Here is a 19,720-nt window from a genome sequence, read left to right on the forward strand (position 1 = left end):
GGATCAGGCAAGTCGCCGAGGAGCAGAGTGCTTGCTTACCAATCGCCACGGTTGTCATTGAAGGCCCGTTTGGTAAGCTTCGCACCGAAGCGGCTGTGTCTGCCGCGCTTCCCGATCGTTTTCCTTATCTTTTCTCCAACAACTCAGAGCAGATTCTCAAAGAGCAGGGTAAATCCCCAACTTAGCGTACATGGCCCTCACGCGATCGCATGCGCGGAAGCTTTCGCAGGAGCTTGATCTTGTTCAAGGCGGTGAACTCTCAAGTGACCTTGTCGGTGGGTCAACGGAACCTCAGAGCGGAAATTTTCCGCGTGAGTTATGTGAGCAGTCACGCGAGCGGCCCGTCGCCGAAGCGACCGGCGCGGTTTCCGTAGCAAGGGGAGACGACATGGCGCCATTGAGTCAGAGTGAGAGGGCTGCAACGCTCTCGCCTGTAGCGGAAAGTTGGAGTGAGCTGTTGAGGGTTGATCGAGAGACGCTCATTCAAGAGCAGCGTGAAGACCTCTCGATTAAAGCGCCAGAGGAAAGCCACATGAAAGCTTCACAAATGTTGTCGAAGGAGTACTACGACAAATCGGCGAAGAAGCGTGCTTTTGAAGTAGGAAGTCAGGTAATGCTGCTGCAGCCGTCCAAAAGGAACAAGCTGGAGGTTGATTGGGAAGGGCCTGCCAATGTAATATCGAAGCTTTCCGATACGAATTATGAAGTGAAATTAGGAAGGCGGCCGAACAAAATTTATCACAGTAACTTGAGGAAACCATACGTTAAACGTCAAGCGGTCGTAAATTTACTTTTAAGTGCTTCAGAGGAAGATGGAGCAGAAATTTGGAGTTCCAGTGATGTAATCGAAAGGGGATCGGAGGTAATCTTAGATCACTTGAACCTAGAGCCTATGTTAAGTGAAGTCCAGAGGGAGGACCCGAGAATGATTGTTTCCGAGATTAGACGTGTGTTCGGACCGTCCCGGAAACACGACGGTAATAGAACGCGATATCAAGAATTATTGTTTCCGAGATTGGAGACGTGTGTTCGGACCGTCCCGGAAACATGACGGTGATCGAACGCGATATCAAGCTAACTTGTGAGGAGCCAATCCCTAGCAAGCCGTGTCGTTGTTCCGCCGTGCAACGTCGCAAGTATGAGCAGCTCTTGGTACCGCATAGGTATCGTCGCCTAAAAGTGGCTGGTTACTGAGGTGGAGCGCGATACTCGAACAGCTCAATTTGACGTTCGCTAAAGAAAAAAGGAAAGCTAAGCGCTAATGCAGGTGCATTGAGCAGTGCGTTCTAGCTAGTACCTTCTCAACCTTTCGGTTTCTCGCTGGCGATTCGGGGCAAAATTTTGACCTCATCACGACCTTAGCTGAGCGCTCTCGTCCAGAGTAATCTCAACGAGCCAACTTTATGTTGTATTCTAATTCGTTACGTTGTTGTACGTGTAAAAATTTGAGTTGTCATTTTAAGGGTCCTGTGTCCCACATGTGCCTCTTGATGTAGAAGGAAAGAAAATCCGATAGATGCGTAGCTAGGTATATGTTGTACTATACTTTGGTGTTCTGTCGGGTGACCGAGGGCACTTGCTTGTGTCGTGTGTTGTCTGTTGTCGATCTGTTCTTGACAAGTTTCAGAACCATCAACAAATGCTGAAACCAAGGATCGTCAGAGACGAGCGAAGCTGGTCGACAAGTTGTGGCGACAAGCCAGTGGAGCTGGGATCCGTCCTCAAGAATGGGATGTGTTCCTTGAACAGAGTCTGGAGCTGCATTGTCCCCATGGCCCTGGAGGCGAATCTGGAGGGACCTGGCGAACGAGCGCACCTGACATCCGAGCCACGTGGAAGCAGCTCGTCTTTTCGGTGCATTGTCTGGCGGCGGGGGTGCTGTTATGCCTGCGAGTCGACAGCGAACGTCCGTGCCTCTGAAAAAGGCAATCTGTGTCAAGGCCAGCCCGCAAGTCCGCCTGACGCGAACAACTCAACGGCATCAACAGGCGACGGCGCCTTTCTGTCGCCTACGTGCAGTGAGTCACCTCGGCAAGTGAGCCGTCGAGTAAACAATCGGCGTCTTCCTGTCTGGGGGTCTGACGCAATTCGCGGCGACGTCACTCGTCCTTGGGTGCAGCCACCTGCAGCGCAGCCTCTCCAGATTCGATGAGAAAAAATGACGCGGCCCAGCGGCGACCCCCCTTGGAGGAGTCTGACCTGATGACCAGCGGCGCTTCTGGTTGGACAAAGAATCCACCCGGTGCATATAAAAGAAGCCCTGCGGCGCGTCGCGAGCAGCAGATCTGTTTGAGAGCAGTCCTATGTTAGAGCAGACATGTGTGTCGCAGTTGAGCGGTGTGTCAGAGAAGGGAGCTATGTGATAGAGAGTTGAGCTGTGTGTCAGAGAAGAGAGCTATGTGATAGAGAGTTGAGCTGTGTGTTAGCAGACCCATTTGAGAGCAGATCTATGTGTTAGAGAGGAGAATTCGGCTCTTCGAGTCTCTGTCGGCCCCAGTGCCGAATTTTTAACGCCTCTATATATATGCTGTACATAAACCCTGTTTAACTCACCGTCGTCTCGTCCGCTCGTCTATCAGCTCTGCGCAGAAGCAGTCGCGAGCTGAGAAACCTACGCTACCAAACGGCTCGTGACCTTCCCTGCGGAGTTCAAAGCAGTGGCGCCTTCGGGACCATGTTGGCGTCACCGTCTTTCGAAACAGTGGTTGCAGCGGTGAGATTCGTAGCGCCTTTCGTAACGTCGTCGGAGGCGCGCGTCGCAACAGTGGTGGCAGCGGTGGAATCGGCCGGCGTCAGCGACATCTATGCGGTGAGTTCCTGATGTTTTCCCCTCAGTTCACGAGACTACTTTAGCTCAGGTTGTAGAAGTTTATAGAAGGGCTCTGTGAAGCATTGAAGTGAGCTTTGATCGTTTCAAGCAAAGTCGAAGTGCTTTGAAATCAAAGTTAATGCGCAGGGGGTAAACACGGGAGTGTGAAAAATTGCTTGCGCGTCTTGCTAGTTGACTTATAGTGGGTACGGCAAGTAAATTGTTAACAGGGGCAAACAGCAAGAGGCTAGTGTGAACAATGGAGAACCTTAAATTGAAGGAACTCATCGAAATTCGTGAGGAACTTGGCATTACTTTGGGCCGTGCGAAACGAAAGCAAGCGATCCTTGAGATCATGAAGGATGAAGGAGTGTCGGCTGAGGAAGTCGATGAGGCCTCGGCGGATATTAAAGCACGCCGCGAGGAGGCTGAAAGGCGAGAAGTAGAAACTCGCGAACGTGAAGAAGCTGAAAGGCGCGAACGTCGCGAGCGCGAGGAGGCCGAGAGACAGGAGCGCCTCGAGTTGAAACGAATAGAATTGGCAATCCTACAGTGTTCGCAGGCGCCTAGCGTGGTTTCTCCGACGATTCAGGTCAGCGGTTTTAGAATTCGGGACCGACTGCCACCGTTCGTAATAGGCGAGGACATGGCGAAGTATCTCGTCAAGTTTGAACACGTCTGTGAGCGAAACGCTTTTCAGCGGTCTCTTTGGGCGCAGAACCTGTTAGCTCTTCTTCCCGGAGAAGTGTCCGACGCGATAACTTGCTTGTCGAGGGAAGCGTGTGACAGCTATGACGAGGTTAAGGAAGTGCTCTTGAGACGTTATAAGTTGTCACCCGAGGCTTTCAGGCAAAGGTTCCGATATGCTAAAAAGGGGAATGAGTCACAAGTTGACTTCGCGTTTCGTCTTAAAGCCGATTTAATTGAATGGCTCAAGGGCGAAGGTGTTTATGACGACCGCGATAAAGTGGTGGAATGCGTTGCATTGGAGCAATTCTACCGCTGCATCGAGGAGGATGTCAAACTTTAGCTGCAGGACAAACTTGGTGAAGTACAGCTAAACAAGGCAGCAGAGTTAGCCTAGGAGTATTATACTCGCCGAAAGTTGCATAGCAGGGCAGTGCGCGTTGAAAAGAATGAAAGGAAAGAGGGCTTTTCAAAGAAACCTGATCAACGGAAACCCGCTCCGCACCGTAACTTCAAGAAGGACCCGTCTCTTACGAAGGACAGTGTAGGGGAAGGGCAAACAGAAGCGGAGAAATCGAGTGAGGTTCCTAAACAACGCACTGATACCACACGGGCGTTTGAATCACGGAAGCCGCTAATCTGTTACAACTGCAAAAAGGAAGGGCATATCGCGATAAACTGTAAGCAAAAGTTTGCATTTGCAACAATTCGAGAATCGGAAAAGAACATGCGGTTGTTGGAGCCGTATATCCAAGAAATTAGTGTGAATCGGCAAACGTGTCGAGCACTTCGTGACTCAGCGGCAACCATGGATGTTGTCCATCCTTCACTGGTGTCTCCGGATGACTTTACAGGAGAATGCGCGTGGATCAGGCAAGTCGCCGAGGAGCAGAGTGCTTGCTTACCAATCGCCACGGTTGTCATTGAAGGCCCGTTTGGTAAGCTTCGCACCGAAGCGGCTGTGTCTGCCGCGCTTCCCGATCGTTTTCCTTATCTTTTCTCCAACAACTCAGAGCAGATTCTCAAAGAGCAGGGTAAATCCCCAACTTAGCGTACATGGCCCTCACGCGATCGCATGCGCGGAAGCTTTCGCAGGAGCTTGATCTTGTTCAAGGCGGTGAACTCTCAAGTGACCTTGTCGGTGGGTCAACGGAACCTCAGAGCGGAAATTTTCCGCGTGAGTTATGTGAGCAGTCACGCGAGCGGCCCGTCGCCGAAGCGACCGGCGCGGTTTCCGTAGCAAGGGGAGACGACATGGCGCCATTGAGTCAGAGTGAGAGGGCTGCAACGCTCTCGCCTGTAGCGGAAAGTTGGAGTGAGCTGTTGAGGGTTGATCGAGAGACGCTCATTCAAGAGCAGCGTGAAGACCTCTCGATTAAAGCGCCAGAGGAAAGCCACATGAAAGCTTCACAAATGTTGTCGAAGGAGTACTACGACAAATCGGCGAAGAAGCGTGCTTTTGAAGTAGGAAGTCAGGTAATGCTGCTGCAGCCGTCCAAAAGGAACAAGCTGGAGGTTGATTGGGAAGGGCCTGCCAATGTAATATCGAAGCTTTCCGATACGAATTATGAAGTGAAATTAGGAAGGCGGCCGAACAAAATTTATCACAGTAACTTGAGGAAACCATACGTTAAACGTCAAGCGGTCGTAAATTTACTTTTAAGTGCTTCAGAGGAAGATGGAGCAGAAATTTGGAGTTCCAGTGATGTAATCGAAAGGGGATCGGAGGTAATCTTAGATCACTTGAACCTAGAGCCTATGTTAAGTGAAGTCCAGAGGGAGGACCCGAGAATGATTGTTTCCGAGATTAGACGTGTGTTCGGACCGTCCCGGAAACACGACGGTAATAGAACGCGATATCAAGAATTATTGTTTCCGAGATTGGAGACGTGTGTTCGGACCGTCCCGGAAACATGACGGTGATCGAACGCGATATCAAGCTAACTTGTGAGGAGCCAATCCCTAGCAAGCCGTGTCGTTGTTCCGCCGTGCAACGTCGCAAGTATGAGCAGCTCTTGGTACCGCATAGGTATCGTCGCCTAAAAGTGGCTGGTTACTGAGGTGGAGCGCGATACTCGAACAGCTCAATTTGACGTTCGCTAAAGAAAAAAGGAAAGCTAAGCGCTAATGCAGGTGCATTGAGCAGTGCGTTCTAGCTAGTACCTTCTCAACCTTTCGGTTTCTCGCTGGCGATTCGGGGCAAAATTTTGACCTCATCACGACCTTAGCTGAGCGCTCTCGTCCAGAGTAATCTCAACGAGCCAACTTTATGTTGTATTCTAATTCGTTACGTTGTTGTACGTGTAAAAATTTGAGTTGTCATTTTAAGGGTCCTGTGTCCCACATGTGCCTCTTGATTTAGAAGGAAAGAAAATCCGATAGATGCGTAGCTAGGTATATGTTGTACTATACTTTGGTGTTCTGTCGGGTGACCGAGGGCACTTGCTTGTGTCGTGTGTTGTCTGTTGTCGATCTGTTCTTGACAAGTTTCAGAACCATCAACAAATGCTGAAACCAAGGATCGTCAGAGACGAGCGAAGCTGGTCGACAAGTTGTGGCGACAAGCCAGTGGAGCTGGGATCCGTCCTCAAGAATGGGATGTGTTCCTTGAACAGAGTCTGGAGCTGCATTGTCCCCATGGCCCTGGAGGCGAATCTGGAGGGACCTGGCGAACGAGCGCACCTGACATCCGAGCCACGTGGAAGCAGCTCGTCTTTTCGGTGCATTGTCTGGCGGCGGGGGTGCTGTTATGCCTGCGAGTCGACAGCGAACGTCCGTGCCTCTGAAAAAGGCAATCTGTGTCAAGGCCAGCGCGCAAGTCCGCCTGACGCGAACAACTCAACGGCATCAACAGGCGACGGCGCCTTTCTGTCGCCTACGTGCAGTGAGTCACCTCGGCAAGCGAGCCGTCGAGTAAACAATCGGCGTCTTCCTGTCTGGGGGTCTGACGCAATGCGCGGCGACGTCACTCGTCCTTGGGTGCAGCCACCTGCAGCGCAGCCTCTCCAGATTCGATGAGAAAGAATAACGCGGCCCAGCGGCGACCCCCCTTGGAGGAGTCTGACCTGATGACCAGCGGCGCTTCTGGTTGGACAAAGAATCCACCCGGTGCATATAAAAGAAGCCCTGCGGCGCGTCGCGAGCAGCAGATCTGTTTGAGAGCAGTCCTATGTTAGAGCAGACATGTGTGTCGCAGTTGAGCTGTGTGTCAGAGAAGAGAGCTATGTGATAGAGAGTTGAGCTATGTGTTAGCAGACCCATTTGAGAGCAGACCTATGTGTTAGAGAGGAGAATTCGGCTCTTCGAGTCTCTGTCGGCCCCAGTGCCGAATTTGTAACGCCTCTGTATATATGCTGTACATAAACACTGTTTAACTCACCGTCGTCTCGTCCGCTCGTCTATCAGCTCTGCGCAGAAGCAGTCGCGAGCTGAGAAACCTACGCTACCAAACGGCTGGTGACCTTCCCTGCGGAGTTCGAAGCAGTGGCGCCTTCGGGACCGTGTTGGCGTCGCCATCTTTCGAAACAGTGGTAGCAGCGGTGAGATTCGTAGCGCCCTTCGTAACGTCGTCGGAGGCGCGCGTCGCAACACCCCCAAACGCCGTTCTGTTAGGTTACACCGTCTGGTGCCACGGACGAGTAGTGCCATTTTCGGCTGCTGAGTAGGCCGCATGCACCATGCAAGCAGAAAATCAAGAATATATACACGCACAGGCAACGACTTCAATTTCATGCGCTAAGCATGAGTAAATCGTCGAATGTTTTATGAGGTATAGTTGGGGATGAAACTAGCCATTCGTGGATTTATTTTTAAGAAGTATTGCATTCCAGTCCACACACCACAATGTAAGGCGCTCGGGGTGCCTCACACCGACCTCGGCCATAACATATGGGCTTGTCATGCGGCTATCGCACAATAAAACAGCGCGAACCTAACGTTCATCACATCCAAAGATGTGTGGTGAGAGGCTATGCTACTCGGCACGTACCCGGAAGACCAGATCTAGTTTTCCGGCTGGCTGAAAATGACGCCGGTATTCAAGGCCTGGCCGTCACCTGAGGAAAGGGGCACACTTGACTCTCGTAAGGACACTTCTCTCTCTTTTTGGCCCGTAAAACCCAGGCACTTAACATGATTAACGGCCTCATCTAATTTTTGTCGGATCATTTTTTCGCAACCTACTTCTAAGGAGCTTCGCTCATCTGTTGCTTTCGTAAATGGAACAACTGCTAGTTCTTTTTTTTTGTAACGCCTGCTTTTCCTTAGTCATAGGGTAGCAAACAGCTTGATATGCTCGCATACGGTTTCGAAAAGGCAAGCGAAACAAGTGCATGCATCACAGCTGCGTCTCAAGCTAAACCTGAAGGGATAGGGGTGGGTGTGCAGGGCTGTCCAGAAAACACCTCAGGATAACAATTTCCCTTTATAATTTTAGCTTAAAACAAAAAAGAACATTCGGCAGATCCCACGCGCTGTAGTAATTAGCGTAATGCAAAGCAAATACATGTAGACTATCCTGTATTGCTTGCTTTAGGCGAATAGGTATAAGGTGAATGTATCAGTGACAATTTTTGTGAAAGGGAACGCGGGTGCGCGTGTCCTGCGTGCTCCGGTGGCTGCTGCCAGCGCGTTCAACTGGGAGCGAGAGCAACCACGGCTTCTTTCCGCGCCATCTCGCGACGAGCGAAACAAGTAGTCATTAACGATACGGAACCAGCGGCAAGATTGTAACGCCCTCTCTTTCACGGCGTCTACACAAGAGACCAGTTACAGACCTATGCAGCGCTGGCCTCCCATAGCAGAAACGATCGACGTCCTGCCTTTACATTACGCACGACACGAAATCAGCAACATGTTTTATGCGTGCTGTTACTTTCTTTTTGAAGATACGCCCACGTTCCTTTTTTGCTTTGTCGTTGCCGCTCGCCAATAGCCGTATGCTGGTTTACAGGAAGGCGAGAAAGAAAGGTTTGACAAGGAAACTTTATGTTATTAGTCAAACGTTGTGTATCCCACAGACAAACAAGTGGGGTGGCAATGTCGCCTACGAGCACAATAGCCCAAAATGACAAAACTCGCTTTTCAAACTGACGCGGAAACGAAAGTGTCAAGACAACAGCCACGAAAGCCTTTGCAGCCGATCACAGAGCTGCGCTTCATCGGGCAGCGTGTGGAGTTTATATTCAGAAAGGGCGATAGAACGCCGGCCATAAGCCAGAAAAATCAGTCACAGCAATGGCTGTTTACAGCTGATGTAAGCGAGTTTTGTGTCATTGAAACGTCAGGCCAGGTGAACAACACATGTGCAGATAAGTAGTGAACAGGCCATATGCACGATACGGTCCCGCTACAACGAGCGAAAGTGTTTCGGTGCGCCAGTGCACCGAAAGAATTACAAGGCTCTATTCATAGCCTCATTCGTGCCATAAAAATTTTAGACAGACAATTACTCAGCAAAACGTCAAGCATACCACAAAGGAAATCGCCGATTTATTTTGTCACGCACAAAATTATACATATCAGCGATAGATTTGCACTAAGATGTCAACTTTCATTAATTTGCTCACCTCCCCCTGGAACTCTTCAGTCGTACTTTGCGTGTTGGTGTATCCAGTGAAATAATAATAGCGCATGCGTCAACTGGCCTTCGATTAACTTACATAAAAAAGAAATCAAGCGTGAATTATCTTTCACGTATTCTCTCCCCCCCCCCCCCGTTTCCGGAGTGATAAGTTCGTCTTTTGCAGGATCATGCGAAGCTAATTTTTCGTGCCTCCCTATTTTCGGCTGATATGCGCCTATCAAGCCAATAGTGGGCGTGTGGTGTATTGACATATTTTGTTCGTGCTTGCACGCCCCGATTCTTCGAATGGCGAGCCAAGAATGTAAAATTAATCGAGACATATACACTTTTACATCACAGTGAAACTATGCAGTATTGCGTCACAAGGAACCTTGCAAGCAAGAACCTAGGTTCGAGTGCATCAAAAACGTCGCTCTCTCCCCGTCGCCCTCTTGAGGAGGATGTGCTAGTGTGGTCCTTGCGTGCTAATCTCGCGCAATGGGGGAACGTCGTCAACACATGCTAAGTGTAATTTATTACGAGCAGTTCATATCTACCTTGAAACAGTGATGGTTGAGTCGGAATTTGTTTACTATCTGCTCTCACCATGTTTTTTTTCCTTGCGTAGCCGAATCGTCAAAGCTGAGTTCGGACACGAAGCATATACTTCCGGTCGAAGAGGTTATTGTACCAGGAAGTTATATATAACACACACGCACGTACGCAATATGCTGTTCGCCAATTAAATTACAGGCACGCAGTGCGAAGCCGGCAGACTTTACACACGTGCCATATTTCTCACATTAATGAAATAGGAAAGCGACCAGGAGCATAATATTAACTTTTTTTGACTGCTAGACCAGCTGTCCGCTACAATCGTTGACCTTCGTGATGAAACATCGCGGAATGTCAGAAAAACTGTTGCGCACACACTTAAGAACTGCGGATAATCCAAAGACCTGCTCTTTACGGAGTGCAGACTCTTCAGAAACATACTCGAAGAATTTCATTGAAGAAATCAGTTTCTTTTTGTCTAGCGCTTTCATACTGCCTATTTCGCACCACAAAACTAGAGTCGTCTAACTTCAAAACTTCCGTGCGCTGGGCATTGGACGGGAAGAGCGCGATCACCCGTTTACCGATACCTATTCCTAGCGGCAGCAAAATCATTTCTTCCTTAACAATACCAAGCACCTCCAAAAACCGGTCTCACAGACAGCCCGCTATGTTGTTTTTCTATAGGTTAGTAAATGAATGACGTAAAGGTAAAATTACATATTATGGCTTAACGTTCGAAAACTGCAATATTATTACGAGAGATGGCGTACAGGAGGACTTCGAGAAACTCAACCACATGGGGTGTTGTGAAGTTCACCTATCCCTTGCCTCACGGCCTCGACCATTCCGCCTCCATCGAACGCAAACGCCGAGGTTGAGATTCGATCCCGCGATCTTCGGGCTAGCAATTAAGCGCCATAACAACTTGACCAATGGTATATTGACGTAAAGAAGCAGGCGTACCCTTATATATGGCCACATTCCGCGTTGCATTAGTCTTGCCGTTCAGATACTGTCAGTGAGTATGGACTTGTACTTGACGTCCAAGTGTCTGTAGCTTGTCTACAGTTTCATTGTCGATTTCAACACTCCCGCTATACCAATTGCAGATTGCATGCGATGAATGTTGGCTGGAGCTAGTGTCTGGTCGATGCCAGTGTAGCAGTCGAGAAAAATGTCGTCGCACTTGCACTCGAGGATGTCGTCAACAAGAGGCTGGACTCGCGCCACACAACTCGTGCCGGGGAAACACATCGCCAGGTACGGCAAGTCCTGCCACGTGCACATGCCCACGACGATTAGCACGCCCTCCGGGTCGGACTGTTTTTGGGCGGTGATTGCACACGCGTAGCACTCTCTCCCTCTGGTCAGGGTCACGTACCCGATGTCCACTCCCGGGAACGTTAGCGCAGTCGCTATCAGCATCCGTAGCGTGAAGTCGTAGATGGGTGGCATGCTCTGATTCAGCGGGAAGAGCGCCCACGTGAGCCTCTGGCTGCGCGCAAAGATCCAGCAGTAGGCCTCAGCGAGCTTGCAAAGTCGACAAGGCGTGACTCGCCTGATTTTAGGGCAGCACAGACTTTGTCGCGGGCCTCTTTGCTATCCTGGACGTCTCCGAGGCGCAGGCCCAGTATCACCTTGTCGTCTTCGAGGCTGCGCACTTGGTCCAAGGACAAGTGTCTCATGTGAAGGCACAGTGTGTGGATGTCCTCTTCTGCTATGACCGGCTGAAAATGGCCTCGTTCGGAAAGTTGTGTGATGTGGGCAACCGGTCGCTGTGTAGTGTGACAGCACGAGTCTCGGAAGTGCTGTTTAGTGGCGCAGCAGATGTCTACTCGCTTCCTGTGGCCCACTGTTTATGATCGAGCCTCCGCGCTGTCATGGCACGGATAGCTGTAGGAGTTTTCCGAAGAAGTATAGCCTGCCAACGAAGACCCTATCCTGGATCTGAATCGGCGCGAGCGACTAAGATCTGACCTTTGTAATGACGAAAACCGAAACTGGAACTCTCTCTGGCACAGACTCGCATGCGAGGAGGAAGAGGACGAAGACGAAGGAGAATAAGAACAGCCGGCCTGCAGCAAAGGCGTTGTGTCTTATTTCTCTCGTCGTTACAATGGCGCAGTCGATGAAGAAGACGTCATACGTCCCGGCTTCGTCATCCAGGACGCCCGCCGACGTGCAGATGCGGTAAGCGTCGCTTGGGGACGGCGTCAAGGCCTCCTCAGCAGCTGTTCACCTGCCGCCACTGCCACCACCGTTCGGGGATGGCGCCAAGGCCTCCTCGGCGGCTCTAGTATACCCATCACCGGTATTTCTTCATGAAAAGGGACACCGTCTACGCGTCCTTCGCCACGGATTGTGCCGTGAGCACAGGTCGACAAGTGAACCCTGCGGCACAAGCCACCTGTCCGTACCCTCGTGGATCATCGGCAGCGTGGTTCTCTCATCGTAAAAACGCTGTTCACGCTTCCCACTGCGACAACGTCCTGCTCAGTGCTTCATCGGCACCTCAGCCGCTCAGGGGTGCTGTTCAAGCTCCCTCGGCCGAGGGTACCACAGCAGTGAGTACGCTGATCGGGGAACACGTCCCCACTGGCTCCGCATGTGGGCCGCCCGAGAGTGCCACCGAGCTTTCGCGCACCATTGCGCGACTCCGCCTCGAGGTCGGCGCCCTGACAGCGTCGAGTTCTGCGATATTCCCTGCTGCCTTGCCGGGACTTCACATTATCGATGAGGCGTTGGCCGCGGCCGCCTCGCAAGACCATTCAACAACTTCCCCCGAGAGCCGCAGCAAGCTCCAGTATACTCTCGCGGCTCTTTCACACCAACTTGGCTGTGTGGCGTCGCTATTTTATGGAGCTTCGCCTGCCGTGACACCACCACCGGCTGCCTCCGAGCTACCCGAGTTTCGCGGCTTCCAGGACGATGCCGTCGATTGGGTGGCTACCATCAATGCTCTCGGAGCTCGCAAGGGATGGAGCGACAATCAGAAGTGGTGCGTGGCCTTAGACCGCCTTCAAAATCCTGCTGCTGCGTGGCACAGGTACGAAGGCGTGCGGCAGCAGTCCTGGGCGGACTGGAGCGCCAAGCTCATTGCTGCGTTTGGAAGAAATGAGTCTGACCTCACTGCTACCTCTCATTCTACCCTCGCCACTACCGAGCAAGGGGCTATTGAGAAGCACAACGACGAGGCAGCTGCACCCTCTGCCAACCTGCCCTACCTCGGAGATCAACCTCACGAGGCGCCGCGCCCCCCTACAGCTGTGCCGCGTGCCCCCTCCCCGGACAGCTTCCCAGAGTACCCTGCGGCAATCATCGAGACAAGCTGGACGGTGTACTCCTCCGGGCAGATCTCTGACTCCGCGTCGACACCTGACACACAATTACCCTTGACCCAACTTAGGACCGCCTATAAAGCACAGAAGCCAGTGAGCCAGCCTCCAAGCTGGTCAGCCCCAAATGGCCTGGATCCATTGACCTGCTGCGTGACGACGGCGGCTCTTTCACAACCAGCCGGAGACCAAGCACACGTCACAACGGCCAGTTTGACCCATAGTAAGGAGCCGCACCATCCCCTGCCACCTTTGCCGTCATTGGCCGAGTGCGTGGACGCTCGTAACTTGCCAAATGCCGTCTCCCCTAACGAGCCACAAGTGCCTACTCCACCTGAGGAGGATGCCATCGAAGTCATTCCGGTGCAGTTCACGGTTGCTCCGGATGGCGAGGCAACTGGCCATGTCGACATGAACGCACGTGACGGATTGGCAAAAACCTCCACTTCGACCAGCAGTGCATCAGCGAAGACGCTAGAGCACGACTTGCGTCGCAAGTCTACGCGCAAAGTCTACACAGCGATGTCGCTGATATCTATCGATATAGCCCATCGTACCTTCCCTCGCTCTGAACAACGCAGGCGTCCCCGCTCAGTGTGGGCCGCAGTACTGCATACTGGTGTCCCTGCAATGTCATCCAAGCAGCGAAGGGGTAGTCATCGCGATGGTCCGCCACCAATGCGATCACTCCGCACCAGCCAGTATCACCTGCTGGGTTTACATTCTCCAGGTGACTACATTAACTTGCCGCGCGGACGCGACCTGCAACGACCACCTCGACACAGCCAGGGTCGTCCACCAGAGTACAGGACAGTTCCACAGGACAGCTCGAGGCGTGCACATGACAGACTACCACGGCACTCCCAGTGCCGCCCTCCAGAGAAAATTGCCCTTTGCGCGCTAGCAGTCATGGCCGAGTGTAATGACGAAAACCGAAACTGGAACTCTCTCTGGCACAGACTCGCATGCGAGGAGGAAGAGGACGAAGACGAAGGAGAATAAGAACAGCCGGCCTGCAGCAAAGGCGTTGTGTCTTATTTCTCTCGTCGTTACACCTTGTAGTTCAGTCTGCCTTAACAGACCCAAATGTGTACTTTAGATGCGACATCTCGTGGGCGGCGCATTTCTTCACAATAGGAATCGACACGGAAAAAGATTGCGTTTGCGCTTGCTCTAGATAACGCAGCGGGAAAATATTACAGAGCGATATCAACTTCACGTGCGTCTTTATATGGCTTCAAAAAGGCTATCTGGCCACAAAAAAAGAAATGCTACTGCGCAGGCATTTTGTGAAATCTAGTGCGTGCCACTTTCACCCACATTGTGCCGTTTCACGGTAACGTACACATAAGACGGTGGGGCTTGGAATAACGTACCCGGTGATTCATACTGGAGCTTAAGCGCACATACAGGAGGACCAATACGATGGAGACACAGGGACCAGCGCAGTCTCTATCGTATTTGTCCTCGTGTGTGTGCGCTAAAGCTTCAGTATGCAACAAAACCAACTAGCCCGTCTTTCCGTATTACTCCGGTGATTCGGTGCTTACACATTCGTCTCGTTTGGCGTGACTGGGAGCGTCATACGCGAACCACATTTTGGATTATCATTCCAGCGCAAACTTTTTATGCAGCGATATTTGTGTTAATTCAGTAAGTGTATATAGTATACGGGATTTTCTTATGTTTTGAAGTTATCCAGAGCTTTCGGCTCGGTTGGCACTGGTAGAATACCGCCCACCACTATTCACTACCCATAGCTCTGAATGACTCCCTTGAAGTGCGTTCATGAGGAACAAATAGAAGAATCTATGAGAACGCAACTCCTGGGATTCGTGCCAACCTCCACGTGTTTATGTCAAAAAGAGTCTGAGCAGGCGGCCTTGCGGTGTCAGGGGTGACCTACGCCACTGTGGGCGCCAGAACGCAGACGCCATTGCTTCTGTTTTCTGCGTGCGTCACAGATGCGGGAAACGCTCAACTATGAACGGTATATGATTTTGTTATGAAAACGGGAAAATTCAAACCTAGCGATGCAAAAATGTGTGCACTTGAAAGCTTAAAGACAGTTCCTTGTCTGTGCAATCTTTAGCGCAAATGGCGTGCAAGCGCTAGCAACCGACGAGCTCAGATTGAGTTATATCGTTTTGTACTAGCATATCTATCTTCCTTGACCACCTCCTGACCCCCTCGCCACACCTCGTCTCCATAGCTCCTCTTTCCCACCCCTTTTTATGCTATACTGTACTATGTAATGCTACGGTTTACCCTTGCCCACCTTCTTTCTTTCTCATCAGCCTCACTTTCCTCTGCTAACCTCTTGGTATGCTTTACCGTGCATAGATATTCTACGCTAGGAGCTTCTCGGTACATATCTTCATTTTGTGGCGCACACGGGCTGAGTCCTCAGTCTGCCGACATCAACGGCCTTAACTCCAGCTTAAGCAGCAGAGCTCCCAAGAAGAGCTCCTATGGTCGGTCGTATGGCCGGTATATAGATATATTCGTGTTATTTCGTGTTTCCGGCTCTAAACATTGCCTTTCGACAACCTGTAAGCATGATTCTGATGTTATGACGGTACACAGGCAATGGAATTCATAAATTCGTTTCGAAGACGCTAGACATAGCCCACTCGGCCGTTTCGCAAGCCAGGTTAAGCCTTAGCAGAAAAACTCTGCCATATTTGAGCATCCGTGCGCATGGCCTTCGAGAGTGGCTCCGGCAACAAGCGACGACGCGCTGCGGCTCTGATCGCGGAGGTCACGCCATGTTCCACACGCTTACCGCAGCCACCACGAGGTGCCTCCACGCACCTGCTCCAAGCTTTAGAGCGCTGGAATTTAGCTGTGCAGTAATACACTAGCGCGCTCGTGGTGGCGCTGAGAGTTATCCACTGCCTTTGAGCTGAAAAAAATAAGAAAAAATAGCGATCAAAGCTTTGACACGCGCTGAGGTGGCTACTTTTCCCGGTGTCATCCCTTTGTTCGGCTTTCCAGCGATTTTCCAGGGACAAAAGGAGAGAGGAGGACGCGTACGCGCATGACGAATCCTCGCAACTACGCTGGTAATTTACGAATTCGGAACACTTTCCGGGCAATCGAATTGTGAAGCGATGAATAAACGAGAGTTATATCATTCGATGACAACTTACAAAAGTGCTCCTGCTATCCTTAAAAAAAAACTGCTCCAGTAATCAACAGCCAAACACGAGGCACTGCTTCGGTTTTGTTTAGTTTTCTATTATTGATATGCCGAGCCATACGAGCTACAACATCTTATCGTCACTTTTGAGTCATCCGGTTCCGACATTTTCATGTCGAAAAGATATTCTTAGGCAAGCGCCATCAGTCTCGTGCCCTACCTGACTACGCCCACTTCAGGACAGTCCTCTCCCGTGTTCCAAATATCAAAGTGATCATACGCTTGCAACAGCCACGTTATCCCCCCCCCCCCCCAAACTTCTTTACCTCACGTGCCTAGTGAACTTTGCCTCACCCTTGGGCACTCAATTGTGATCTCTTGGGTGCCACCGCAGACACAGCCGCTGACCATACCGCTTTAAGAAGTGAGATTCGTAACGAGCACGCGCGGTGCACCATAAAACGAGCGATGCCAAAAGCGCAGGAATAGTGGTCTTCCAGCAGAGACAGCATACACCGGTCCCATGTAAGTGACGTCATGACGTAGGTAACGCCACGCTGTCCTGGGGGTTAATAGACCACCCCACCTTCGGTGCGTTCGTTGCAGCGTCCGTGGTTGCCAAAGGAACGAGTTGCTAGCTGAAAGAACCAAAGTAGAGGCTAGTTGTAATGTGACAGTTCGCGCTCGTTTTGTATACACCTGTCGCGTTCTTATTTGTGTTTGTCACAGAGCGTTTATAGCTGCTTGCCGTTCTTGCTGTCGCATTCATTGCTCTGCCCTTGAGGACAACGATCGAAAGTATTTAGAAGAGAAGCCTGCATTGTACCAAAGCATAGATAAAACTGATTTTATTTAGCCGCGTATTCCAGGCCATCACACATTACCTGGCCATCTTCCCAATCCATTTCAACCGAAATATGCAAGGCAGCAAAGCAAACTTTCTGGCGTTGTCAGAGGATACTTGTGGGAGGGCTTTCCGTCCACGCGTCAAAATTAAAACGTGCTGCAAGGTATTCTACCCACTTTAGCAGAGCGAAAGTATTTATAGGAAGATGAATCACCGCGCTCTCATTTGTAAAAGGACAATTTGGCGTCGCGTTTATGGTCGTAACTACGTAGCCTTGGCCGTGTTGTGTCATCGTCGTCCAGCTGGAAAAGTAAAAGAAAGCAAGAAAATAAATTTAGGCATAGCAATGTTAAATGCGTCAATCAATTTAAATGCGTTCAGGCTTGACCTTTCTCTGTGCTGAGTACGACAAGGGGTAGCACATACGAATCAAAATACCTGTGATGTTATGCCCGTTTACAAAACAGTCCTTTAAGTTTTTCGTTAGCCCTCGCTTGCCACGAGAATCACTCTCGTTAAAGAGTCACGTAAACACTATTTCGATATCATTATACTCCCCTCGTAGGTTGAGACCTCAAGGTAAGTTAATGCGAATTTATAAAGAGAATCACGGCGGTGAAAATGACAACTCAGCTATAAGAGTAAGCCATACGATCTCTTGAACTGTAGCATTAGTTGACAAAATTATTTCAGCACCCAAATATAAATGCTCCAGCAGCTTCATGGGCAGCGACTGTTTCGTTTACTTCCCATTACATTCTTTTTACACGAATGATGCCTGCGCAATGAAAAAAAAACGTTTTCGAACAACTTGGGGCGTACCGCACATTTTCAACCTACATATCGAAGTGTTATTACGCGTTACAGCACCCAAAAGTGCTCCATGTCCCGTGTTACGCTAGCATGCTTGAAAACGATAATCCTATTTAATAAAGCAGACTTAAAATTTGTTGCCATCACAATTTTTTTTCATCTGTGCACATATCTCATAAAGGCAAATGAGCAAGATGCGCAATCAAACACGATAAGGGATAGACGGGAGCGTGAGCACGAGTGATCTATAAACCATCACCAAGCGATGATTTCACATATCCAAAACATGTGACGTCACCCTGGCATCACATGACATCGTCATCACATGGCACTGTCGGTACGTCAAAGCGCATGAATCACGGAGGCCCTACAAAAACGACGTCGGTTTCCGTCAGCACTGCTATTCTCCTATAGAGGAGGCAACGCAATGACGCGTTGTCTGCAGAAAGATCTGGGCCAGGGTCAATGCAATCAGTGCAGAAAAACTTACCATGCAATAATATGTCGGCTTCGAGTAGCGTGAAGTGTGGGCAAATCAACCAAGGGTCAGCGTTCTCCGACAATATCCATCAACATGGCCGCCTCGTACGCCACGTCCTGGTTGAAGTACTCACCTCGCTCGAGCTCCTTAGGATCAACGCCGAAAGTACGGCTGAGAACCTGACGCACTCCATCGGAATTGCCCTCTGGCGGTCTGTAGACTGCCACCCACAGCGATGATGTAAAGAAAGCGAAGCAGTAGACGTCGTGGCCCGTGCCTCCGCTTTGCGGAACCAGCACACATCCTTGGGTGAGTTCTTTGCTTATAGACAACGATTCAGCGGGGACGTGCTTCGCATGCACCTCCCACGAGAAGCGGTGGAAAAGGGAGTCCTGCTGGTCACCTTCCGCGTTCTCGACGCGATAGAGAACCCAGAGACCGATCGCCTTCTTAACCATGAGGTACGTGTAGATGCCGCATAGACGCTGGAGCCGCTCATTCGTGTCTTTCATAGCAGAGATGCAGGCGCGGATATCGGCGATGGCGCCTGGAACGGACCTCCCCGTGATCTTCGGGATGCCAAGAGAACTGTCGCCGTCCAGGCAATACAGCTGATCGGCTTGCAGGCGGGAGAGTCGGGAGTCCAGCCTGTCCAAGTCTACAGCTGCCATTACGAAAAACGGAACTACGCACTCGTGCGCTCTAGTAGATCGTGGCAATGATACACTTGCCGAGCGCTGATGTTCACCGCTGAGTCTGCCGAAGTGGACCACCTGGACCACCGTGCCGTCCGTGATCGCGCTGAAGCTGCCACCCTAATGCAAGAATTGCTGGTGTACCTGGTGTTAAAGCGTCGAAGTATCTTGCGCTATCTAGGTAAACGCCTTGTCAAGCTATTGGCAATGGTACTTCTGCCGTCACGCGTTTTACGCTACAGAAACGGAACGCATTGGAACTTCCGGTGGTCGATAAGAGGCTGGAAAGTCACGTGACTTGAACAGAAACATCACTACTGACGTCATGACGTCAGTGGTTGAACGGCACATCACCGTATAGTTTACTTGGGGCAGTAGTGGTACTAGCAGAACTGTGCGAATGGAGGTGTATCGGTCGTTATGAAGTCGAGGTGTATGAGAACCATTGGATGACGTTGTACTGCGTGCAATAAAGTACAGTGTACGTGCGAAGCGCGGTTATGGGAGGGGAAAGGAGATTAATGAAAGTTGAAACTTGATTGGAAATATTTGGCTAAGAATTTTATTTGTATGCGTGACAAAATAGTTTAGCTATTAACTTTGCGGTGTGCCTCACGTGTTGCTGAGTGGTTGACTGCCTGAATGATTTTTTCATGCCACGAATCATAAGCAGGCACTCTATTATTTCACGCTTGCGTTTAATTTGGCGCACTGCCGCGTCAACACGCTATCGTTCATTTTAGCGGGACGGTATCGCGCGTATGATCGGTTAATTAAATCTCTGCACACA

The 19,720-nt window shown here is 50.6% G+C and overlaps 1 protein-coding gene across 1 annotated transcript; it reads right to left on the minus strand.

Annotated features, from left to right (window-relative positions):
• Positions 1-17,030: 17,030 nt before the first annotated feature.
• LOC142768561 (uncharacterized) lies at positions 17,031-19,013 on the minus strand. Its single transcript, XM_075870557.1, has 2 exons — positions 18,245-19,013; positions 17,031-17,243 (listed from the first exon to the last, which is right to left on the minus strand). The coding sequence occupies exon 1, from the start codon at positions 18,904-18,906 to the stop codon at positions 18,301-18,303; it is 606 nt and encodes a 201-aa protein (XP_075726672.1). The 5' UTR covers positions 18,907-19,013; the 3' UTR covers positions 17,031-17,243; positions 18,245-18,300.
• Between the last annotated feature and the right edge of the window lie 707 nt (positions 19,014-19,720).

The sequence above is a fragment of the Rhipicephalus microplus genome, chromosome 8, assembly GCF_043290135.1.
Source record: "Rhipicephalus microplus isolate Deutch F79 chromosome 8, USDA_Rmic, whole genome shotgun sequence".
In the NCBI taxonomy this organism is placed as follows: Eukaryota; Metazoa; Arthropoda; class Arachnida; order Ixodida; family Ixodidae; genus Rhipicephalus; species Rhipicephalus microplus.